The following is a 26,113-nucleotide window of genomic DNA, read 5'->3' on the forward strand; positions in this document are numbered from 1 at the left end:
CGGGTTCGCTCAATTTGCTCCGTTTGACTCTTAAACAGTAAACGTTTGTTGCAAGAGGTAACGAATAAACCGTTGGTATAATCTGTGTTGGGACTAGGGTTTGAGTCCGCCAGGGCACCCCCTAATTAACTACACTAGTGTCAGGAGTTGGATAGCACCATTGAAAGCATGTTCCAGCCTAGTTTTTGGCATATTTCATTGTTCATAGAATGCAGTGTACTAAAGATTAGACCCACCATATACATACAGTACTATTCAGCTTGAATTCTACATGTAATACATCTCCTGCTTCGACAGCTGAAGCAGCACACATTTTATTCAGGAAAGGTAAACATTTGTGAATTGTAAACAGTAAAACAAAATATTGACAGAATATCCTCTGAATTACATTAATTTATTGCCACTCTTTGAAATGATTGCCATTGTTATGCCAGATCTAATATTGCTGGAAAATTACAGTATGAATAACTAAGTGGGCATATGCGTAAATGATCCAATACAGCTAGAATAGTTCATATTTGGTAAATGTAGTAGTAATTTAAAAAATACATGAACATTTCAGTCATGATGTGTGATGTAGCCTCTTGGATGTTTTCCTGATTTATAAAGTTTGACAGAAATAAGACCCACATATGAACACTCCTAGAGCAGTATGCCGTTATGTACACCACAAGATAACAAAAACATTCCAAACTTTGACACTTTTAAAAATAAAATTTATTAGCATCTCTAATGTGTATAAATAAAACATATGAAACAATGCATATACTGTACGTATAATGTAATGAGCTGAACAATGACTGGATTATGTGATACAAAGGAGCAGTCTTGTTTTTAGTTTTAGTTTTTTTGCCAGTATGTCTGTGAGAAAAAAACATGTACCTTGAAATCAAGCATTTTAAACAATATGCATACCTATAAGTTGCAACTCTACATTCTGTCATAAGAATGAAACAAACAAGGAAAGGAGAGAGGTCAAGAACAGCAATAGGGGAAAAACATGGAAAACAAATTGTCTTGTGATCCCTTCTGAGAAGCTTTTTAAAATGTTTTAGCATCAATATATTGTTATGAAGTGTGTACTGGTTCCACTAACAATGTTGAGGCAAAAGCCACAACACTATACACACTGAACTGATCAATTTAAAGAATATATTTAATGCATTTGGAGCTCCACAAATTCATTTTTAAAAAGGGTCCTTTTTTATTAGCAGATCTTACATTTTAGGGACCAAAAAGCCTTCAGTTTTAATCCATGGATTAAAATATGGTAAATTAAAAGGAGATTACAAATTCTAGACTTTCTCTGGCACAAACAGAAACAACAAATCACTGTTTTGTTAATTTCTTTTTGTAATTGGGTTCACCATTCTCTGTAATGACTTCCCTGTTACAGGGCCAGAGAATGGGCACTTTGTGGGGTGTTGGAATTGGCTCTCTAAGGCAAAAGGTAAAGAAAGGAAGGGACCTCTCTTCCTCGGTCACCCAATTAGTTGTATTTTGGTCATGCTCTTAACACTCAAGGGTGTTTAAAATGTCTTAGAGTGACAAACATTATACACAGAGGACAAATACTATTTCTGAAATATGGCCAAAACATTGTCCTAGTCCAAGGTGAGAATATGTTTTTCTTGAAAACCATCCCAGACTTGTAACAGACCAAGAATATAAACTTTTGACAACTAGAGGCAATGCCCTACAAAACCACACAATCATGTGCGATACTGCCACAGGCAAAATCGGTTTGAAGTTACACTGCGTGGACTTATAATATTCAATTGGCCTTTGTCTCATATAGTAACTCGGTTTCTGGTTCTCCTCCTAAAACGAAAAATATCACAGCTGTAAAGGGGAGCACAACATCCATGACAACAACAACTGCTACAAAGTTCAAAAACAGAGTGGGAAGAGTTTAGTTTTTTTTGTTTTTTAAGGTGACGTGTTTGCTTTAATATGCAAGTGTGTGTGACAGTGAAGGTGTTATCATCGGCACCCAAGGATCATGGCGACCTCATTCAGCCTCGTGGAATGAAGGAACTACTTAGTAATAGTTGAACAATGGTCTCTGCTCCAACCCCAAGTCTTTAGAAGAGTGCAAAGATCCCCTTATTTTTCATGTGTGTTTTAGCCCTGATATATCCACGTTCACACGAGCTAAAACTCTGAAAACTCCTTTGCGCATTTTTCCGTTACGGAGACGCGGATCTCTTCCTCCTCATAGTCGTCGAAGTTGCTTGTGTCTCCAGCGCCTCGACACTTTGGTATGAACGGGGCTTCCACCTAAAAACACAGAGCAGCACAACCAGGAGAAGAGTGAGGGAGTTTGCCTTAGAGGAAACAAAGCCAGTACTTGATATTGTAGAGATGCCTCCTTTCAGCAAACTACTTCATGAAGTTATTCTAGTGAGTCAAATAGAAAACATTATTATTACGCCATATAAAGACTATTTTTATTTCAAATTATTACAAAAGCCACAAACAATCTCACTAAATCATTGTTCAAAACAAGTGTTAGGGCTAGTACTTTATCTAGTCTAGGCTGCAGAATGAGTTTCAAATCTGTAGGGCTTGTTTCTCTTATCCATAAAAATACACATATCAGTTATATTAGCACATTTGCAGCATTTTTTCTTCCATAACGATTCTTCTGACAGTTTGTCTGTTTAAAAAAAGTGACGGGATTTCACTTAGTAACTATAGTAAAGCCTGCATTAAGCTAAATCAGAAAAAAACTATGGCTGATTTGGGGGGACAAAGAACATCTTTGCCTGTTTGGCAGTTGTTCGTTTTCAAGCCGAATAATACATGTGAACCAGCAGACCGAAGTCACTTGCAGAATATGCAAAAAGATTTATCAGGGCAAAGGATATACAGAGTACAAACGTGCAATCGTAAAAATCGCCCAACCCTACAATGCTCAAGAATGTTCTACTGGACATCAATAAATTAGTGTTTCATAAAAGTTAGGTGCTAAAAAGAGCAATTCAACTTTGCATTGTTTGTCATCTTCCAACATAGCCTTGAACGTACCTTCCTCTCGTAGATGGCGATCCAGTCCGTTGTGGCGAACCACTTGTGTCCCTTGATGTCGTTTACACCGTTCTTCAGGTTGCCGTAGCGTTTGGTCAGGTCCACCTGCAGTAGGTTCCTCAGCAGGTCCTTCAGGTCAGAGCTGAAGTGGGATGGGAAGCGGACCTAAAGGGGGACACATGTTGAGGTTTGTCTAAATGGTAATGTATTGAGAAACGTACATTTGCTCCTCGTTAGCCCTCTAAAGCAAGTGACTGATTTAAGACGGAAGAGGCTTTCACAACAAACATAAGCCAAAAGCCAGACAGGCCTTCATTTGACAGTTAACTCCCACTGAGTTTAGCTTACTTAATGAGAACAAGACAGGTGTTCAAAATGTGTTAAACTTCAGGTGAAATAGGTTGGCCAGGTTGTAAAATGGACTTGTCCTTACCTTTCCAGACACAATCTTCTCATAGATCTGAATGGGCTGGTCAGCGAAGAAGGGAGGGTATCCAGCAGCCATCTCATATATAAGGACCCCCAGGGCCCACCAATCCACTGCTTTGTTGTAGCCCTACACACAGCAGAATGACAATGTAGTTCACATTCAGATATCTAATCCAGGGCAACAAACTGTTGCATCTCTTCAAACGGAGTAATTTCATGTGCTGTGTGTCTGTCACGACTCCCACCTTGCTGAGGATGATCTCGGGCGCCAGGTACTCTGGAGTTCCACACAACGTCCAGGTTCTGCCTTTTACCCTCTTGGCGAATCCAAAGTCGGTCACCTGACCACCAAGAACACGTACAGTCAGTAAAGCAACATAGCAGAGAAAACACAACCCACCACTACAGTACAGTCCACAGGGAGTGATATGTCCCGCAGTGCTCTAGTTGAGTCTGTGCTTACCAGTACACAGTACTGGCACCTCAAATGTTCTACTGCTGAATACCAGCATCTCTGGTGAAATATTGGCTCAAACTAAAATGATCCACTTCAAATATACCTGGATGTAGCCGTGGTGATCGATTAGAAGGTTCTCAGGCTTCAGATCTCTGTAGATAAGGTCAAGTGAATGAAGGTACTCAAACGTCAGTACTATCTGGGCTGCGTAAAACCGTGCGTGCGGTTCACTGTGAAGGAAGAAAAGACAGAAATCTGTTAAACTGATTATATAGGGGCAGAAAATTAAACAGTTGTAATTAACTACATAAGCACTGAAACAAAGTATAAGTTACAAAATTATCAACAAATGGAAAATCTATAAACAATCTGCAATCAACATTCTTTTGTGTTGAGGCGCAGAAATGTCAGCACACAGACACTCACCTGAACCTTCCGATTCGTCTTAGATGTGAGAACATCTCTCCTCCTGGAACGTACTCCATCACCATGTACAAATTGGAGTTGTCCTGTGGAGGGACACAAATCCATACAGATACTTAGATGATAATAATTGAATAACCTAATAAATAGGCCAGATTGAAAAACACTTTTTTGGTTTTGTGAACTGTACCTTGAAGGCATAGTCAAGTCTGACGAGGAAGGGAAAAGACACAGCCTGCAATATTCTCTTCTCGTTTAGCGTGTGTTCTATTTGCTTGAGTTTCACCACCTAATAGACAAGGAAGTGATCATCAGACAACTGTATTGACCAACAAATATATATATATATATTATTTACTGTTAGTGATGGCATGACAAAACAGTACAGAGGTTGGGGAAGGGGTCCGTTTTAACCTGCATTCCATTTCAGTAATGAAAATGATATAATAATAATCCAGACACTCACAAGTCAGATCATATCTGTGCTAGTGATTGGAGGGCCAGGCAGACATTACTGCCGCCAATCCTAACATTACACAATGATACAGTACTTATGTTATGCTACAATCTAACAACTACAGTGTTTAATATCATTGTCGCCCCCCCCCCCCTTTTTTTCTTCTTAAATTTTTTTTTTTTTTTAAAGGCCAGCTATTTTCCACTGGGCACCCACCTTTTGCTTGTCCAGTATTTTCATGGCGAAGAACTGCTCTGTTCCTTTATGTTTGACCAGCATGACTCTCCCGAACGAGCCTGTACCCAGGGTCTTTAGCCTGTCAAAGTCATCTAGGCCCGTCGTGCTCTGGAATGGGTAACACAAAACATACAAAGTGGATTAAGCATACCTAATGGATCGACCGCAGCAGCAGTCCAAGTTTTTTACTCGGTTAAACTTAGATAATCTTCACATCCTTTCTCCTCATCTCCTTTTCAAAACACATTGGTGAAGTACCTTGGACCTTCTCCCCCAATACGGTTGAGAAGGCCAAGAGAATGTGAGGAATAGCAGAAAAAGTAAATGAGAAATAATCCCCAAACCCTGGATTTGTAGCTCCAGGCAAGGCCTCGGAGCATTGAAACATCTCACCTGTGGTGGACATTCCCATTTCCGTAAGAAGTCTTCTTTGGCTTTGGCTAGAAACTCTTTCACTGTACGGAAGGTAGAAACACAGGCACATTTAGCCCATAGGAAGGAATTGTCGGTCAACGCATAATGATTGATTCCTATTTAATGAGTTTCTCTTGCATGGAGCGGGCAACAAAGTACAAAGGAAATCTAAAATGGAACCTTATGTGGGAATTCTAGAAAGGTGCTGGGGATCAATAGTGACAAAATCAGTATGAAGGGAAACTTATTGGAGACAAAGATAGTTAAGGTGTAACTAACCAAACGCCCATCTGCATTGAACATCCACAAAATACATGTACGGAGTAAAGGGAAACAAACAAAACAGTTCTGTTTCTAATGATACAAAACACACCAACCAAGACAGGCAGTCTAAGTAAGAAGTGAAGCCAAGAGCCCTATGTCATGTTTCTGTTTTTTTAAATGGAGAGGGAGGTGTAAGAATTCACTAGACAGGAGGAGAGACTGGTCCCTTATGAAGCATGAAGAGCTCTTGAGCATCACTTTCTTTCTGCACTGACTGTGCATTAGGGCCTAATACTGTTGAGGGAAAGGCTATGACACTCACAGCATTGTTTTTGACGAGCAAGGACAAACCAACATACATGGAAAAACATAGCAGACAGCAGATATCCAGAATGACAGAATGCAGATGACAAAAACAGAGGTTTTGGTAATGGTTTTGGCAGAATATAGATTGAAGCATATAGTGAACCTCTACTACAAGCCAAGCTTGGGTTAATTTACAATAGAATCTTCTGTCATTTTGGGCATCTAGTGGAAGAATGGGCATACCAAAAGTCTCTATAGATCACCCAAGGATTTGCAGGAACAATCACCCACATGGATGGGATGATGTGGAAGAAAGAGACAGAAAGAGATAGATTTATGTACTAACAACAAGTATATCAGATCAACAAACATGGACCATATGCAGTGAAGAACAACAGAAGTTGACAGCGAAGGAAAGAAACAGTAAGAGAGAGAGAGTAAGTTGTCATTCTAATCCTGTGATTTAGTTTGACACAGAAAAACACGACTGTAATAAGAAAGGTTATTAAACAGACTCATGTATGAAAAAGTCACAACATGCATGACAGAATTACTAGGATCATATGATCTGTAGTAAACCGAATGCTTCAATCAATGTGCAGTTCTTTTTAAATTTTTATATAGGCTACTCTGTATGTTGAACCCCTAAATATCCTACATTACCCTGGACCGACAAGTAGACTACTGTATTGTAAGGCCTGGACCATACCAGTGTCACAATTTTTTACATAGCAAAAATAAAAACAAAGCAGACCAAACTCTTTGGTACTTTAAAAACCTGCTGTATGTAAAATATTGTGTGCTACAGCTTGGAAAATAAATACATGTGATTATGGATGACAACACAATGATGTATGTTTCCAATATTAGTGTCGTTTCCCTAAAGAAGTAAATTTGCTTCATGTTTTGTTTCCTTGCCACGATGCTAAGGAGTATCGTGATACTGGTATCATCCCTGCTCTACTGTATGACATTCAAGAAGGCAATATACGACCACATAGCTAATGTAAATGTTTACAGTTTTGACAAGGCACCAGAGCTGGTCATGGTTTACTATACTGAATCGAACCTAGGCTAATGTAACAGGGTTAGTTGTGTTTACACTTACAACTGCAGAAATGTGTATTTAATGTTCATGTATTATAATTGGTTGGTTCAAGTCAGATGTCAATAAGGTGTAGTGTCATTGGCTAGGCTTGCAGATAGATTGCGAACGTAAATTCTTCCCAGTCTGATAATTCATGCAAGAGGTAAGTCACATTGTGAAATAATGTATTCTATTTACATATTTACAATGTGTATAAGTTAGTTCACTATGCACATTTGCTTATGTATTTATACACACACACGTACAGAACCCATTATATATATTGGGGGCTTCCAGTGATGTGCTTTTGTATGCATGTTATTGCTGTACGAGTGATTTAGCTAATATGTCCTAAAATGTAATGGTAGCATTAGCTCCCTGCTAATACACTCATGCTAAAATCTGCAGCCATCAACATAAAGCTAAGCACATCTGATGTGCTGTCCTTTGTCTATCATCACAGGAATAAACAACAATCAACTGGGATCTGTCTAGAAATGCTTTATTATACAACGCAAGAATTAGGAAGTACGATCAGATCTGTTACACCAAGTGTCCAGTATTGTATAGTAGAATGTACACCTGACTACAGTAGTACAAAACAGTTGTTAGAGATGAGCAGCAATAAGCTTATATTTCTAGAACATGGTTAGCTAATGTAATGGTTTTCCATTGACAATGTGAGGCTAACATGTTTATAAACATGGAAGGCTGTGACATTGCCTCAGAATTCAGTGTCAGAATTAGTCTATTCAGCATGACTTAGTTATTGTGTCCACTCCCTCCCTCCCTGCCAAACTGGGAGTGTTTTGACATCTCCCAAGAGCCAAGACAATGAGTCAAAAGTGCTGAGGAGGTTAGCAGGCTAGCGCAACACACACATGGGCTATTATCAGGAACCAGGTTGCTGGCTCTGAACAGCAACAGGCCACACAAATCTGAAGCAGCAGCAGCAGCTCAGGGAACTGTATCAGCTTAGACAGGTTTAACACTAGAAGCTTGGGAGACTGGGGCTCATGTCAGAACTAGCAAGAAAACAAAGTGCAGGCTTTTGGTTGCACTGATCAGATCAAAGAACATAGTTTGCTTCCTGAAACACAGGAAGATACCAGAGGCTGGCCAGGTTCCTGTGCCTCTGCCTGGTCTCTTCCAACACTTCAATAAATCTCATATGAACAGATTAGCAGCATCATAAAGTAACAAAGCTTTTAAACAACCCAGATGCATTTAAGTACTACCTACCATAAATATGTTAAAATATGACCATACATTTTAGTCTACAAAAAGTGAAGTGGATGGAACAGCATATGCAAACTCATAAGCTAGTGGCATTTACTGGACTCACTTGCGTGAGATTACTTTGCTGCATGCAGTTCACACAAATGTAGATCTGGACACAAACCAATGTCTCCATGGCTGTATAGGCCTTCATGGGAAACATTTTAAGTTTTATCACAGCATGCTGTGCATTGATTATCAGCATACGTACGTCAAAGTGTACCATTGCCAATTAATACAACCCCAGTGCTAGTTGCGTCAAAGCTTGTAATACCGCTTATCCTCTGACGAAGGTCTGATGACAAGCCCTTCCAGTCAATGACAAACTGTGCTGTGTGTATCTGTGTCTGAGTGGACCTTCACATCACTGAGATTAAACAAAGACTAAACAAAAAAGACTTGTGAAATAAGTCACTTGGGGAGGTTGTATTACGGGCCTGGTTTTATGAACGAGAAGAGGAAATTTGTCATTTCTTCACCATATTTGGTCACTGTTTAGCAGTGCGCAAGGGGGTTGAGGGAAAGATGTATATATGCAGCATCTCAAGATGTGGTGGTAGAGGCACAGTCTGATAATTTAAAACTATTCAAACTACTTATCCTTAGTGTGGTTAAACTAACATGTCATTTAAAAATATATCTACAGTTTATATTTGCAGCATTGGAGTGAACTTCCGGTTGCTAACAAATAATCTTTAACTAGTAAGATTACAAGTTAGCTAAAAACATATCTCTGGAACCTACAAATGCAATATCAAAGCAGGCCTTCATAACTACTCAATTAGACCAACACACGTCAGATAGTCCAGACTTTAGCTGACTGGCTATAAAGCTAACGTTACTGCTAGTAACTGGCACTGCACATTACTCTGGCTTGGTGATGTCTCACGGGCCTGGTGATGGCTAACGTTAGCTAACGCTGACACAAAACTAGCTCTCATTGACGTTACCTAGGTAGCTACTGACAGCAAAATTGCATTCAGTACAACTCGATAGTTAGCTATCTACCTAGCTAGCTAGCATCCTATTCGGTCTGGATAAGATAACTAGAGGCTAGGCCCTTTCCCTGCTAATCCCCCCGGTATCGTTAGGCAGGCACAGTAACGTAAACCGTTAGGTTAACGAATATCTTGCTTGAGAATTGCGTTTTGGTTGCCCGATAATAACTATATAGAAACATTGTTGTTACACATTACCACTCTCTAGTTAACGTTAGCGAACTAGTTGGTTGCTAACTAACAGTAGCTATCAAAGTGAGTCCCAGCCCCGAATAAGGTTGCCAATGACAACAGAGAACGGGCAAAAAACGTCCCACACTAGCTAACTTACTAACGTTAGCTATAACATTAGCAGCAAGATAGGCATCTGGATCAGATTGTAACAATTTAGCCACATAGTTACTAAACCATCTTTGATTTTGCTACATATTCATTTGTCGCTAGCTAGCTAGGATTATTTCACAAACCATTTACTATACCCTGCATCGCAACATGTTTATGGTGAGTGTGTCATTAATGTAAATGTGCACAACATCAGGGATAAGTGAGCTAGAGCACACTCCTGATTGTCAAAAAACTGTTGTCCATAAAATGCTTCAAATGTCAACATTACATTAGCATGCTAACTGGCTAGCTAACGTTTGCAGTATAGATAATGCTCAGCGACCATCCCAACTCACCGCTCTCAAGCTCGTTGCCTTTCTTGGCGGTAGCAGTGTTTCCCATCGTATGGAAGACACAGTGGTCGCTTAAACTGCGGGAGATGGTGGTAACGCTAGCTAGATACACTGCTGTTGAGTGGTGTTCCCCTCGTATTCGTCGAAGCTAGCTACAATCGTTATTTTGGATCTATATAGCTAGATATGTTACAGCCAAATATGAAAAGAGCCCAAATCCCCGTTCACTACCCCCTTCAGATATTACCCTTCCTAGCTCTTCTCTATCTCGCTAACATGCAGCTAGCGGTCACTGATATCACTTCTCCCCAAAGCATTCGTTGTTGATGGCTTGGTCAAAGACGTTCTGTGTGAAGAGATATCTCACCCAATCTTCGTCGGTAGAGTATAACGGCGGTTGGAATACAATATTAATGGTGCATTACTGCCACCAACTGGACTGGAGTATAAATCCGCTACACGTTGTTATACAAAAAAAGGACATGTAAAAAATAAATGACTCTGCCAACTAACCCTACACTCGTTAAAAACCCACCACCTCATTCCACTATTTAGACCCTATCTGATCCTACACCAGGCCAAAGGGCTTGGAGGACGGGACACAATTCAACACACCCTGTAACTTTTCTGCAGTAAAATCTCGTAAACCTAAGTACTTTTATGCAGCTCTCACCACAACACCTATTTTCTGTGATTTGCGTTCCAGTCCTGTGATACAGTTGATAATCATGGAAATGAATGCTAAAAAGCCAACCTTACCGAAGCACATTTAATTCGTAGGCCTATTACTATGTACTTGCAAAATTCTACTACTCATTCGTTACCTCATAGGATCAAATCAAATCCAATGTTATTAGTCACATGCGTCGAATACAACAGGTGTAGACCTTACCGTGAAATGCTTACTTACAAGCTCTTAACCAAAAATGCTGTTCAAGAAAGTTAAGAAAATATTTACTCGATAAACTAAAGTAAAAAATAATAAAAAAGTAACAATAAAATAACAATAACGAAGCAATATACAGGGGGTACCGATAACGAGTCAATGTGCAGGGGTACAGGTTAGTCGAGGTCATTTGTACATGTAGGTATGGGTAAAGTGACTATGCATAGATAATAGACAGTGCATAGCAACAGTGTAAAAACGAATGGCGGGGGGGTCAATGTAAATAGTCCGGGTGGCCATTTGATTAATTGTTCAGCAGTCTTATGGCTTGGGGTTAGAAGCTCTTAAGGAGCCTTTTAGTCCTAGACTTGGCACTCCGGTACCTCTTGCCATGCGGAAGCAGAAAGAACAGTCTATGACTTAGGTGACAATTTTTTGTGTCTTCCTCTGACACTGACTAGTTAAAAGGTCCTGGATGGCAGGAAGCTTGCCCCTAGTGACAGAGGGGCCGTACGCACTACCCTCTGTAGCGCCTTACGGTCAGATGCCGAGCCATTAGGGTTGCACATTTTGGTGAAAATTCAGAGGTGGAAACTTTCCGTGGGAATTAACGTGAATATTTGCAAATTATATTAATATCATTTAAATGTAAATGTTTTTTTTTGCATTGGATATATTTACCATATCATATGGAGACAGAAGCATAAACCTTTTACCTTATCATAAGTAAATATATTGCAAATTATTCAAACCTTCCAATATAAATGTAAAAAGCTATTTAGTTACGAATTAAATGAGTTGACTTACATGGGATGATTTCACTGAACAACAAAAGAAAGGGAATATTTAATGATCCATCGCATCTCCCAGAAACGTTATCAACATACATTTGTAAAATGATAGTCTAGGAACTAAAGCTTTGGTTGTCTTCCTCTCAGGCTTCCATGTCTTCTCCCTGAACCTCCTCAATATCCATCTCTTGAACATCCGACTCTGAGGCCTCATCTTCACTGTCACTATCCGACCTTGTTGAGGATGGTTTGTTGTCAGGCTCAAAAAGCCTCAAATTTGCCCTGATGGCCACCAATTTTTCAACCCTTGTATTGGTCAGCCTGTTGCATGCTTTGATGTGTGTGTGTTCCCAAACAAGTTGCGCTCTGAGGCAGCTGATATTGGTGGGATTTGGAAGATGACAGGGGCAACAGGAGAAAAAGCCTCAGATCCACAAAGTCCCTTCCACCGGGTGGCTGATGAGATACAGTGGCTTGCGAAAGTATCCACCACCCCATGGCATTTTTCCTATTTTGTTGCCTTACAACCTGGATTAAAATTGAGTTTTGGGGGGTTTGTATAATTTGATTTAGACAACATGCCTACCACTTTGAAGATATAAAATATTTTTATTGTGAAACAAATAAAAATAAGACAAAAAAGCAGAACTTGAGCGTGCATAACTATTCACCCTCCCAAAGTCAATGGATGGATTCCGCTGGTGTACAGTAATCTTTAAGTCATACCACAGATTCTTAATTGGATTGAGGTCTGGGCTTTGACTAAGCCATTCCAAGACATTTAAATGTTTCCCCTTAAACCACCCAAGTGTTGCTTTAGCAGTATGCTTAGGGTCATTGTCCTGCTGGAAGGTGAACCTCTGTCCCAGTCTCAAATCTCTGGAAGACTGAAATAGGTTTCCCTCAAGAATTTCCCTGTATTTAGCAACATCCATAATTTCTTCAATTCTGAACAGTTTCCCAGTCCCTGCTGATTGAAAAACATCCCAACAGCATGATCCTGCCACCACCATGCTTCACTGTGGGGATGTTGTTCTCGGGGTGATGAGAGGTGTTGGGTTTGCGCCAGACAGAGGTTTCTTTGATTGCCCAAAAGCAACATTTTAGTATCATCTGACCAGAATACCTTCTTCCATATGTTTGGGAAGTCTCCCACATGCCTTTTTTCTTTCTTTCTTTAAGCAATGGCTTTTTTTCTGGCCACTCTTCCGTAAAGCCCAGCTCTGTGGAGTATACGGCTTAAAGTGGTCCAATAGACAGATACTCCAATCTCCGCTGTGGAGCTTTGCAGCTCCTTCAGGGTTATCTTTGCTCTCTTTGTTGCCTCTCTGATTAATGCCCTCCTTGGCTTGTCCGTGAGTTTTGGTGGGCGGCCTTCTCTTGGCAGGCTTGTTGTGGTGCCATATTCCTTCCATTTTTTAATAATGGATTTAATTGTGCTCCGTGGGATGTTCAAAGTTTCAGATATTTTTTTATAACCCAACCCTGATCTGTACTTCTCCCAACTTTGTCCCTGACCTGTTTGGAGAGCTCCTTGGTCTTCGTGGTGCCGATTGCTTGGTGGTGCCCCTTGCTTAGTGGCGTTGCAGACTCTGGGGTCTTTCAGAACAGGTGTATATATACTGAGATCATGTGACAGATCATATGATAATTAGATTGCATATAGATAGACTTTATTTATCTAATTATGTGACTTCTGAAGGTAATTTGTTGCACCAGATCTTATTTAGGGGCTTCATAGCAAAGGGGGTGAATATATATGCACACACCAGTTTTTCGTTTTTTTTCCCCCCTGAATTTTTTTAAATAAGTATTTTTTGTCCATGTCCATTACATGAAATCCAAATCAAAATCTATTTAAATTACAGGTTGTAATGCAACAAAATAGGAAAAACGCCAAGGGGGATGAATACTTTTTCACGGCACTGTATGTTGGCACGACTGACATATTGCATCCCCAAAGCCCTTGCTTGGAAGTGTACTTCGCCAGACTGCCAAGAACCTTGCCCTTATCCAGGCCAAGGTGGCAAGACAAGGTAGTGATGACACCATAGGCCTTGTTGATCTCTGCACCAGACAGGATGCTCTTGCCAGCATACTCGGGGTCCAACATGTACGCTGCGGCATGTATGGACTTGAGGCAGAAGTCTTCACACTTTTTGATGTACTTCAGAACTGCAGTTTCCTCTGCTTGGAGCAACAGTGAAGTGGGCAGGGCTGTACAGATTTCTGCTCTTATATCTACAAGCAGAGTCTGAACATCAGACAGGATGGCATTGTCTCCCTCAATCCGTGCAATGGCTGCTGCTATACTGTAGGTTTCAGGAGTTTCAGGCTGCTTACCACTCTCTTCCAACATCCATAATCCAGGAGGATCCTCTTGATGGAGCTGTCCATATCGGCAGACTGTGATATGGACATTTCTTGGAGAGAATCCCTTCCCCTCTAAGAGACTGTCATACATGATGGCAACACCACCCCAATGGGTGTTGCTTCAATGTGGTGCTCTTATTCTTTTCACTTTGCTTGGTGAGGTAGATTGCTGCTATAACTTGATGACCCTTTACATACCTAACAATTTCCTTGGCTCTCTTGCAGAGTGTATCCATTGTTTTCAGTGCCATGATGTCTTTGAGGAGCAGATTCAATGTATGAGCAACATAGCCAATGGGTGTGATGTGAGGGTAGGACTCCTCCACTTTAGACCAAGAAGCCATCATGTTCGCAGCATTGTCTGTCACCAATGCAAATACCTTCTGTGGTCCAAGGTCATTGATGAATGCCTTCAGCTCATCTGCAATGTAGAGACCAGTGCGTATGTTGTTCCTTGGGTCTGTGCTCTTGTAGAATACTGGTTGAGGGGTGGATATGATGTAGTAATCATTCCTTACCCACAAACATTCGACCACTCATCAGAGATGATTGCAATACAGTCTGCTTTCTCTATGATTTGCTTGACCTTCACTTGAACTCTGTTGAACTCTGCATCCAGCAAATTAGTAGATAAAGCATGTCTGGCTGGAGGGGTGTATGCTGGGCGAAGAACATTCAGAAATCTCTTCCAAGCCTGTGAGCATCAGAGGTGAACCAGTTGCACACACAGCTCAAGCAAGACATTCATCCACATTTCTCTGACTACGTTCCTCCATTGAGTAAAAACTTCTGATTCCAGGAGGACCATGAGCTGTTGCTATCGATAAGGTTTCTAATTCATAATTTTCACCACTAATAGAAGTAGAGTGACTTTTGTCAGAGGTTGCATGTTGTGAGCGCTGAGGCAACTTTATGCACTTGGCCAGATGATGCTGAATCTTTGTTGCATTCTTCACATATTTGGCACAGTATTTGTAAATGTACACAGCTTTTCATTCTACATTAGCTGCAGTGAAATGTTTCCAAACATCAGATAGTGCCAGTGGTATTTTCCTGTAAAGATTTTTTTAAATGAGTAAAGAAAATATTAAAAATAATCAAATAAAAAATCCATATAGAGTTAAATAGTTAAGCAATTAGATTAAATAACTCCTCTGTAAGATAAATGTTTTAAAATGAAACTTGTATGGAAACACTCCTCAGTTAGCAGGCTCAAGCACGGTAGAAAAAACTAACTAGCAGAAATTGTTAGCAAGTTAGAAATGATTTAAACACACTTTGTTGTAGGCTGCTATTTACTAGTTAACAAAAAATAATGTATGTAATATACAATATATTCAGTATTGTAATAAAAACTTACCAGAAAGCATGTGGTCCTCGGCTCAGACAGTGTGGTAGTGTGGGCTCAATAGCATCTCATTAGTGTGCAAGATCTTGAGAATCAGTTGTACATGTGATGGAAGAGTGCACTGCACATGTGATGGAAGAATGCACTATGCATGCAGAGGGTTACAATTCCATTAAATGGGGATAGTTTAACCAAAATATGCCACAAGATCTACAATTGCCTTATGTGTATCCCACAAAAAAGGTTCACTGTTATAAGCTAACTTTTTGGATGAATTTAAGCAAAATTCCCCAAATTCCGGGGCTTAACTTCCCATGGAAATTTACCTGAATTTCTCTGACCTTTTGCAACCCTAGTTGCCATACCAGGCGGTGATACAACCGGTCAGGATGCTCTCGTTTGAGCAGCTATAGAACTTTTTGAGGATCTGGGGACCCATGCCAAATATTTTATCCTGAGCCAGAAAAAGGCGTTGTTGTGCCCTCTTCACAACTGTCTTGGTGAGTGGCTGCTGCCAACACACTGTCATTGACACTGACCCAACTCCAGCCATTTTAATAATGGGAATTGATGGGAAATGATGTAAATATATCACTAGCCACTTTAAACTATGCTACCTTATATAATGTTACTTACCCTACATTATTCATCTCATATGCATATGTATATACTGTACTCTACATCATCGACTGCATCCTTATGTAACACATGTATCACTAGCCACTTTAACTATGCCACTTTGTTTACTTTGTCTACACACTCATCTCATATGTATATACTGTACTCGATACCATCTACTGTATGCTGCTCTGTACCATCACTCATTCATATATCCTTATGTACATGTTCCTTATCCCCTTACACTGTGTATAAGACAGTAGTTTTGGAATTGTTAGTTAGATTACTTGTTGGTTATCACTGCATTGTCGGAACTAGAAGCACAAGCATTTCGCTACACTCGCATTAACATCTGCTAACCATGTGTATGTGACAAATAAAATTTGATTTGATTTGGTGTGTTCGTTGGTGATGTGGACACCAAGGAACTTGAAACTCTAGACCCGCTCTACTACAGCCCCGTCGATGTTAATGGGGGCCTGTTGGTCCCGCCTTTACAGTAGTCCACGATCAGCTTCTTTGTCTTGTTCACATTGAGGCAGAGGTTGTTGTCCTGGCACCACATTGCCAGGTCTCTGACCTCCTCCATATAGGCTGTCTCATCGTTGTCAGTGATCAGGCCTACCACTGTTGTGTCATCAGCAGACTTAATGATGATGTTGGAGTCGTGTTTGGCTATGCAGTCGTGGGTGAATAGGGAGTACAGGAGAGGACTAAGCATGCACCCCTGAGCAGCCCCTGTGTTGAGGATCAGCGTGGCAGATGTGTTGTGGATGCGGATGTTGCCTGTAATCCATAGTTTCTGGTTGGAATATTTATGTACGGTCACTGTGGGCACGACATCGTTGACGCCCTTATTGATGAAGCCGGTGACTGAGGTGGTATCCTACTCAATGCCATTGGATGAATCCCGGAACATATTCCAATCTGTGCTAGCAAAACAGTTCTGTAGCATAGCATCCGCGTCATCTGACCACTTCTGTATTGAGCGAGTCACTGGTACTTCCTGCTTTAGTTTTTGCTTATAAGCATGTATCTGGAGGATATAATTATGGTCAGATTTGCCAAATCTGAGGGTGAGGGAGAGCTTTGTATGAGTCTCTGTGTGTGGAGTAAAGGTGGTCTACAGTTTTTTTTTCTGGTTGCACATGTGACATGCTGGTAGAAATGAGGTAAAACGGATGAAGGTTTGCCTGCATTAAATTCCCCGGACACTAGGAGCGCCGCTTCTGGATCAGCATTTTCTTGTTTGCTTATGGCCTTATACACCTCATTGAGTGCGGTCTTAGTGCCAGCATTGGTTTATGGGGGTAAATAGACGGCTACGAATAATATAGATGAGAACTCTCTTGGTAGATAGTGTGGTCTACAGCTTATCATGAGGTACTCTACCTCAGGCGAGCAATACCTCGAGACTTAATATTAGACATTGCGCATCAGCTGTTATTGACGAATAAACACACACCCCGCCCCTTGTCTTACCAGACGTAGCTTCTCTGCCCTGCCGATGCACAGTAAACCCAGTCAGCTCTATATTATCTGTGTAGTCGTTCAGCCACGACTCGGTGAAACATAATATATTACAGTTTTTAAAGTCCCGTTGTTAGAATAGTCTTAATCATAGATCATCCATTTCTTCCAATTTTCCAATGCACTTTGGCCAAAAGAACAGATGGTAGTGGAGGTTTACTTATTCCCCTACGAATTCTCACTCTTGATCCATCTTCCTCTACTTTATTCATTGTCTCTGCACACCTTCTGTACAACTCTGACCCTGGCAACTTCAACCTGCCTCTCTCACACCAGACACTTCTGATCCCCAGCACCATGGACACCCATACCCCCCAACACATACCGCTTCTTTCACTGATACTACACATTCCTTTCTCCCATGCCCTCCTGCACACTTTTCACATCTCCCTCCTACACAGCATGGCCATCAGGCCCCCTCTTGAGTCATGTGTGGCGTAATTATTTCAGCGCTTAAAGCATCAGACAAGCTCAGTGCATACAGTTGATTTTATTTTATACACATAGGGTGTATGAAAAAATGGGCGTTTTAAAATGTAGGTGTTACGCTCGTCGAAACGATAGGACCAAGGTGCAGCGTGGTAGGCCTACATTTAGTCTTTATTTAAAATGAACACCTAAAAACAACAAAAGGAAAACGAATGGTAGGCTAAACAGAGCTGTACAAAAACAACATCCCACAAAACTAAGGTGGCACAACAGGCTGACTAAGTATGATTCCCAATCAGAGACAACGATAGACAGCTGTACCTGATTGAGAACCATACCTGGCCAAAACATAGAAAGAAAGAACATAGAGTTTCCCACCCGAGTCACACCCTGACCAACCAAACATAGAGAATAAAAAGATCTCTACGGTCAGGGCGTGACAGTAGAACAATTAATTGGCCCGAAAGAACAGACGACTCTTGGTCGAACAAGATTTACTTAAGTTGGCGGCAACCCAAATTAGACTATAGTAGAAGTAGTAGTAGTAGTAGTTGTAGAAGTAGTAGTAAAGCACAAAACAATTTAGCCAACAGGGATCTTGATCCAGGAGGGGATTGAATGTCTCTGCTGTAACCAAGAAGCTTAATCTTGACATCTAGCCACTTAGCAAGCAAATTAGCAAACCAAATGCATAGCTTGAGCCAAAATGTATTTGACACATCTTAGATGTCTAATATTTATACTTAACTTAGTTATAAGCAGTGGAGGGGGTGCCCCCGTTGAATTAGATTTTTTTACTGAAAATCATACAATCTGTATTTCGAAATAGCTTGGTATACGGTATAAAACTGCCCAAGCCTACTCGGTATGACAGAACGGTGTTCAACGTTTAATTCAAATGAAATGGTACTGTAATGAATGACCAGTTGAAGAATGGCGTGATTATGGTGGCACAGAGGGCGATTGTGTGTATGGTGTGCTGCACAAATTTTGTGATTTTATATGGTAGATCACTGCACCTGTAGTAGCCCATCTGTAATTAGCCCATCCAACTACATCATCCCAATACTGTTATCTATTTTTATTTATTTTGCTACTTTGCACCCCAGTATCTCTACTTGTACACTCATCTTCTGCACATCTATCAGTCCAATGTTTAATTTCTATATTGAAATTATTTCGCCACTATGGCCTATTTATTGCCTTACCTCCGTTATCCTACCTCATTTGCACACACTGTATATAGACTTTTTCTATTGTATTATTGACTGTATGTTTGTTTATTCCATGTGTAACTCTGTGTTGTTGTTTGTGTTGCACTGCTTTGCTTTATCTTGGCCAGGTTGCAGTTGTAAATACGAACTTGTTCTCAACTAGCCTACCTGGTTAAATAAAGGTGAATAAAAAAATATTTAAAAATGGTCACACCCATGTTCATCAGGCTACACCTAGTCACACCCATCGAACGGGAGCCAACATACATCAAATGCTGTTGAAGAACGGTGCAGACCGTTTTGGGGAAACGTTGTTCATTACAACTCGTCACGCAACATAAATGTTGAATCAAACTGAACGCACCCATTCAGGAGTGTAGGCCTATCAAACCTCAAACCTGGGTCCCTGCCAACTGTCAGTCCAACATGTTATTACACCAAGAGTCTCAAACATTTTGACAACGTTGGTAGCTAGCTATGTGTTGTACTAAAATTGTTACCTCATGCTTAACCTCAGAGGTTGTTTTAAAATTCAGATATCTGCATTTTCAAATCGCACACCATATACAAATCTGCATTTTAAACCATTTCACCTGTGTTTTATATTAAAAGTCCGTGTTTTTTTGCTTCAATAGAGTGATCAGGGGCGTGCAACTATAGTTTTGCTACATAGAAAATACATTAGTGTAACACATTCGGCAGAAATTAGCTTCATTTTCATCCGATGACAACAGAAGTGCAACGCTATTTGGCTAGTAGCCACACAAGTAAATGAGCTTACAATGAAAAACCAAGATCTTTCTTGAAACAATGATGCATGGCCATCATATTTCTAATGTTTATCATAAAAAGAATGTAGCCAGCTACATGTCCTACTGTTTTGTTTGAAGTTCATCTTTCTTGCATTTTACAGAAAAAAAGTACAGAGAAAGGTACCAGAGATACGCAGCTACACATCAGTCCGAGCGCTGTCTGCTGATAGAATGTCCATTCCTAAATTCTCATCTGAGTGGAGAAGTGCAACTGAATTACAAAATTTGCCTTAAAGCAGAGCAGAAATTACAATAAGAAGCATTTTAGATCTGCGTTTACAAAATGCAGCAAGATATTTATTCTGTTTAATTTATTTTTTTCTGCGCAGAAGTCAAGACAGTACCAGCAAACATATTCAATGCAGTACCTATGTTACAGGACTGCGTTCCAGTGGCTTCAGTCGCCATCCCACCTCTGACACCAGTGTAGCGAATGGCAGGGCAGGGAAGCAAACCTGGGTTGCTGGCATGAAAAGCAAACACCCTATGCATCCTGCCAAGAGGGCTAACCAACGCAATGGTAATTGTAACATGAGTATTGACAAAAATAGCTAGCTAACGTTATTTATCTTCGGTATGATGCTCCTGGGACATCAGCTAACGTTAGCTAGGATTCAAGGTCTATGTCGGGACAACATAGCTAGGTAAAGTTCCCCTGTATAAAACAATCAAGCTAGTTGGCTATCTACATCCCATGTATAAACATTTTAATTTCACTCCCCATCCCATGTTACAGTAGCTTAAGTAAGGTTGGATAGCCACAGATGGCTCTTAGCTATAATGACCGTTAGCTACATGTAGCTAGCTAACAAAACCTAGCAAGCTAACGTTAGCCCTAGCAACATTTAGAATGAAATAGCTAACGTTACATATCTGTTTCCTTGCTACTTGACATTTCTCAGTCAAGATGCTAAAAGTTTGCTAGTTAATAAATAAACACACCCCTACCGTCCATAATGAGAGATGCTTGCCTCCTGCTTTTGCAACTAGCTAGCTAGCCGCCAGAAGAAAGTTGTGTGTTGTTGTTCGGATCGTTTGTCTGCTGCGTACACAGTCATTGGTCTGCTGTTTGGCGCCGAATGGCGCGTGTCTTTTGGCTAGTAGTAGAACACATCCATGCGGCTCAGTTAGGAACGACAGCCAGCTCTCCACAGCGTCAGGGTGTGGAGAGCTGGGGTGTTAAGTGTTTTGGAAATCTGTTCTAACCTACCGTGATCTGTGCCTGTCTAAAATGTATCCAATTTAGGAGCCTTGCAGAGACCGGGGAAGTTATAGTTTTGCAAACAGGTGGACCCCATTCAATTAATTATGTGATTTTTAAAAATGAAAATACGGGTATTTTCTCCTGAACTTGTTTAAACAGGGGTATGAAAACGTATGCACTCAAGCAATGGGGTTCATCAATACCTTGTGGGATTTGAGGACTGTATTATCACAGATCTTCTAAACCATACTGTACTGTCTTTAGGGGCAGCGGGTAGCCTAGTGGTAAAACTGTTGGGCCAGTAAAGAATCCCGGAGCTGACAAGGTACACATCTGTTGTTCTGCCCCTGAACAAGGCAATTAACCCACTGTTTCCTGGAAGGCTGTCATTGTAAATAAGAATGTGTTATTAACTGACTTGCCAGTTGAAATAAATAACATTACTCTGAAAGACATTGGCATTTCCAATGTATTTCAATGACCATAAAACATGATCAACATGAAGACTTTCATTAGGTACTATTAAGTGGTTGTTGGGTTGGCTTTCTTCTCAATTTGGTTCAGGACAGTGTCCTCTAACAAATAATCAAAGAGGCTGTCTGCCATCCTCATCTTGATGGCCAACTCCCCCTGCTGCCAATCCTGCTTCTGGAGTTGGTCACCATGCAGCTCTTGATGCTGAATGAGACCAACAGTATACATTAGGTCCAGCTGTGTGTGCGTGCATTGGTGCGTGCTTCCGTGCATGCTTACACGTGTGCGTACCTGCATGTGTGTGTGCGTATGTGTGGCAATTATGTTATTTAGGATCTCCCAGCTGAGGTCAAAAACAGCCTTTAGGAAAATTAGAGACATAGGAAGGTCACTCAAAACCACACAAACAATGAGCAATACCACTTAGATTACAATAATCTTGTAAAAAATAATATGTTCGGGGTCAGGACTTCCATTCCCTAGCCTTGCCGAAAAACCACATAAATTTCACATGTAAACACATGATCTTATGTGAAGATCATGTGATAACATGAAATTACATGTAAAAAAGTGATCATATTTTAAATGCTCCAATCATGTGATATTCCAAATGTGAAATCATGTGATATTCCACATGGGAAATCATGTTTTTTTTTTCTGTAAGGGTTATGTTCCATATCACCATGTTAACTAATTCACGCTATTGAGTGGCATAGCTGATTGTGTGAATCAATGAGTGAATAGTGTGAATCCATGCTTTTACACAAAGGCTTACCATCCTGTAGCTACATTTGTTGCGGGTCTCCAGATCAACTCCTATGCTCCACCATGTTTTACCGTAGGTATGAGGTACTTTCTGCATATGCTTCCGTTTTTCAATGCCAAACTCACCACTGGTGCGTGCAGCCAAAGAGCTTTATTTTCATTTTCCATTAACCATAGCATCGGTTCCAATCTAAGTGCCAATGCCGTTCATCAAGAAAAAGTACCTCATACCTATGATAAAATATGGTGGTAGATCTTTAATGTCATGGGGCTATTTTGCTTCCACTGGTCCTGTGCCCTTTGTTAAAGTCAATGGCAACATGAACTTTACCAAGTACCAAGACACCTGCCAGGACACTTGGTTGCAAGTGGATCTTCCTGCAAGACAATAATCCCAAGCACTTGTTAATTGACCACAAAATCAACATTTTGAAATAGCCATCTCTTTCACTTGATTTGAACCCCATTGAAAATCTGTGGTTTGAATTGAAGAGGGCAGTCCAGACGAAGGATATTAAGGATCTGGAAAGATTCTGTATGCAGGAATGATCTAAGATCCCTCCCAACATGTTCTCCAATCTCATTAAAACATTTTAGAAAAAGGCTCAGTGTCAGTATCCTCACAAGGGGAGGGCTCTATAGAGAATTGAAAACAGGGTTGTCATTCATTTTGAACACTATTTTTAAAGATGGTTTTTTAACTGCTTGTTAAACAAAATCTCTTGTTCTGAGCAATTGTATTAGTATAATTAGTAGTATAATTTATTTGGAGCATATAATATAGTTCAGTATTTTTTCAATATTTTTTGGTCATCTTTATCAAGAGTACCAATAATTATGGATCCCACTGTAAATCCATATCTGATGACAAAGTGACAGAACACATTGGATGAAGTATTACATTTGTAAATTCTAGAGCAGGCAACATGGTACAAAGTGTGATGGAATATGTTTTTCAACAATGAAATCCTTGAATTGAAGTTGATATTTCTCACTCATATATCACTTTTTGTGATCAACTATCACCTTCTCATATTTCAATATTCCGAGTTCCTGTCCTTGTGACCCTTGACAACTTGATTTCAACATAAACATTGATGCCGTTCATCAGCCCATCTCTGACGGTCATGTTTTGTGATAACTGTAAGACTAGGACACTATCTAGTGGAAATGGGTGGTATACTGTATATTTATTTCACCGCCATAGTTTCGAATACAATGTCTTTCAAAAATTGCATTGATATTTAGTGTGTGTAATGTTCTTACTCAATTCCTTGCACCAGTTTTGACGCAGTCTAACTGTCAAAGTTCCTGTAATGAAATTATGTAATGAAATTATGTATACTTGGCTGAATAAAACATTTATTTCCAATTCTGTGATCATGTAAACATTGGCTATATCTCACTTTTTAAAAGCACAAAGTATTTGAGGCTGGTAAAAGGGTCTTTCTCCCAGATTGTTTCAAGCACATAATGGTTTCAAATTGACATGACAGTACATACAATATGCAGCAGGGGGAAGCATTACTCTGTGAAGGAATTTGTTGATTCAACTTTAGAAGATGAAGCCTTTTTGTATACTAACTTGTGAGCCTGCGCTTATTAAGGACCCCTTTTACCAGCCTCAAATATGCAGGAAAAGATTTAAGGGAGAGAATCCAGCTTGTTCTAGTGAGAAGTAGATGGTCATTGTAGCACCAGATGCGTGTACAGCGAGATCATTCTGATAACAAGAGAATGAATTTAAAGGTCAGGCTGACTCAGTCTTAAACTCATGAAAATGTGTGCAAAGACTGTGAAGAGAAATGGATATTAAATGAGAGTCTGTTTTCACTCTTTCTTTCACTTGTCCCTCCTTTCTTTCCCCATTCCTCTCATAAACAAACAGCATGTCATGTTCATCCCAAATAACCAGCTGCTCTCCATATTCTTTCTTTCTTTCTTTCTTTTTCTTTCTTTCTTTCTTTCTTTTCTTTGTATGTTCCTTGCAAAGCAGGATCAGCCCTTGCTTCAAAGGGAATGATGATTGATGTTCTCAAATGATTGAATGAAAGGCCACATATTTCCCCGGTCGCTGTTATGACAAATGTGCAGCAACCCTGTCGCATACTTTTGCATTATTTATCTTGTACATGTTCACTGACCTCCAAAAATAATTGAGTTGGAGAGATTTTCCTTCCATGGGATATCAATTCCCTGCCTGCCTATCGTTTCATTGTCGTGGTTGTACGCAGGCAGCTCATGTACTATAGGCTATGGCCAAACACCTACAGTATGTTTGTGCTTCACCAATGTGTAGTGACTGTGCTCAACTCATGTTGGAAAAAAACATCCTCTCGTATTTTTTTTATCATGGGAAAGTTAACACTGTTCTGTGAGTTAATACGCCTAACTTTCTGGTGCAGGGTACAAAAAGTAACACTATGAAATAAATAATGAGACAGAGTGAGACTGAGGCAACAATTTGCCATGTGGGGACTGATGTCACCATCTCACAGTCTGTTATGACTCCCAGTCCCCCCTCCTGCTTTTCTTTCAGGCCCTAAAAGAGTCTCATCAGAGGCTGAAACAGCTGGAGCAATGGCAACAGCCTGCAAAGAGAAACCATGTTGGGAGACGGTTGCTAAAAAAAGAATGTGGGACTTCATAAAAGAAAAACACAAAGAGACAAGTCTTAGCAAATACCTGCACTAATCCAAGGTTATGAGACAGTTAGGTATAGGAGATGAGAGAAGGGATAGGGCGGAGGACAGAGGAGAGAGAGAGAGGGAGAGTTGATCTGGCAATCTCTTTATTATCAATCACCAATTCCTATTAGGATGTTGCATGTGGTTCCAGGACATTACCCATTTCCTCCCCTGTATATCAAAGCCTGCATCCCCCATCCTCTCCTCCCTCCCTCCTCCACCCTAATTCACTCCAGATGAGCACAATGGGACATTTGATTTAGTGTGCAAAGACACATGTATACAGCTGTGTCTGCCTGTTTAAAACAGCTGGTGCCGAGTCTGAAATACAACGGCAAGCAAGCCCCAATCACGCATTTGTTTATGTAATTAAGACAGAGAAAATCTGAGCCAAAGAAAGATATTTCTCTTTTTCTCTCTCTCTCTCTGTTCTCATCAGTTGAGGACTGATCTGATATTTCAATGTAGTAGAGTTCTTGGCTTTGTTAGCAACTCATAAAGCGAACGCTGGCAGGTAGAGTGTCACGGTCTAATGCTATGCAGGTGATATAAGCCATGTGCTGCCATAGTAACAGTGCAGTCTTGAGCACTGACCCCTTCATTCTGCTGAAGATGTACTCTGATCCCTGATAAGCTCAAATAACCTGTATACACTACCGTTTAAAAGTTTGGGGTCACTTAGAAAAGTACTTGTTTTTGTCCATTAAAATAACATACAATTGATTAGAAATACAGTGTAGACATTGTTAATGTTGTAAATGACAATTGTAGCTGGAAACAGTTGATTTTTAATAGATATATCTACATAGGTGTACAGACGCCCATTATCAGCAACCATCACTCCATGTTCCAATGGCACGTTGTGTTAGCTAATCCAAGTTTATAATTTTAAAAGGCTAATTGATCATTAGAAAACCCCTTTGCA

The 26,113-nt window shown here is 40.3% G+C and overlaps 1 protein-coding gene across 3 annotated transcripts; it reads right to left on the minus strand.

Annotated features, from left to right (window-relative positions):
• Positions 1-699: 699 nt before the first annotated feature.
• LOC124009569 (cAMP-dependent protein kinase catalytic subunit beta) lies at positions 700-21,180 on the minus strand. 3 transcript variants are annotated; one of them, XM_046321474.1, is made up of 11 exons: positions 10,061-10,394; positions 6,261-6,269; positions 5,427-5,488; positions 5,013-5,141; positions 4,530-4,628; positions 4,343-4,425; positions 4,020-4,146; positions 3,705-3,800; positions 3,464-3,586; positions 3,031-3,195; positions 700-2,280 (listed from the first exon to the last, which is right to left on the minus strand). In XM_046321474.1, the coding sequence occupies exons 1-11, from the start codon at positions 10,104-10,106 to the stop codon at positions 2,155-2,157; spliced, it is 1,065 nt and encodes a 354-aa protein (XP_046177430.1). In that variant the 5' UTR covers positions 10,107-10,394; the 3' UTR covers positions 700-2,154. The 3 variants fall into 3 exon arrangements, with proteins under 3 accessions (XP_046177430.1, XP_046177432.1, XP_046177431.1); XM_046321476.1 differs by lacking the exons at positions 6,261-6,269; positions 10,061-10,394 and adding an exon at positions 21,007-21,180; XM_046321475.1 differs by lacking the exon at positions 6,261-6,269.
• Positions 21,181-26,113: the final 4,933 nt, after the last annotated feature.

The sequence above is a fragment of the Oncorhynchus gorbuscha genome, linkage group LG22, assembly GCF_021184085.1.
Source record: "Oncorhynchus gorbuscha isolate QuinsamMale2020 ecotype Even-year linkage group LG22, OgorEven_v1.0, whole genome shotgun sequence".
NCBI classification, from domain to species: domain Eukaryota; kingdom Metazoa; phylum Chordata; class Actinopteri; order Salmoniformes; family Salmonidae; genus Oncorhynchus; species Oncorhynchus gorbuscha.

What these genes read in the sequence shown, in the direction of transcription:
- LOC124009569 (XM_046321474.1), bottom strand. Translation starts at nt 10,106, where the DNA reads ATGGGAAACACTGCTACCGCCAAGAAAGGCAACGAGCTTGAGAGCG. An exon ending in AATGGGAATGTCCACCACAG is followed by an intron (nt 5,142 to 5,426) that starts GTGAGATGTTTC and finishes TACCCATTCCAG; the next exon opens with AGCACGACGGGCCTAGATGA. An exon ending in ATCACCACGGCTACATCCAG is followed by an intron (nt 3,801 to 4,019) that starts GTATATTTGAAG and finishes CTTGGTGGTCAG; the next exon opens with GTGACCGACTTTGGATTCGC.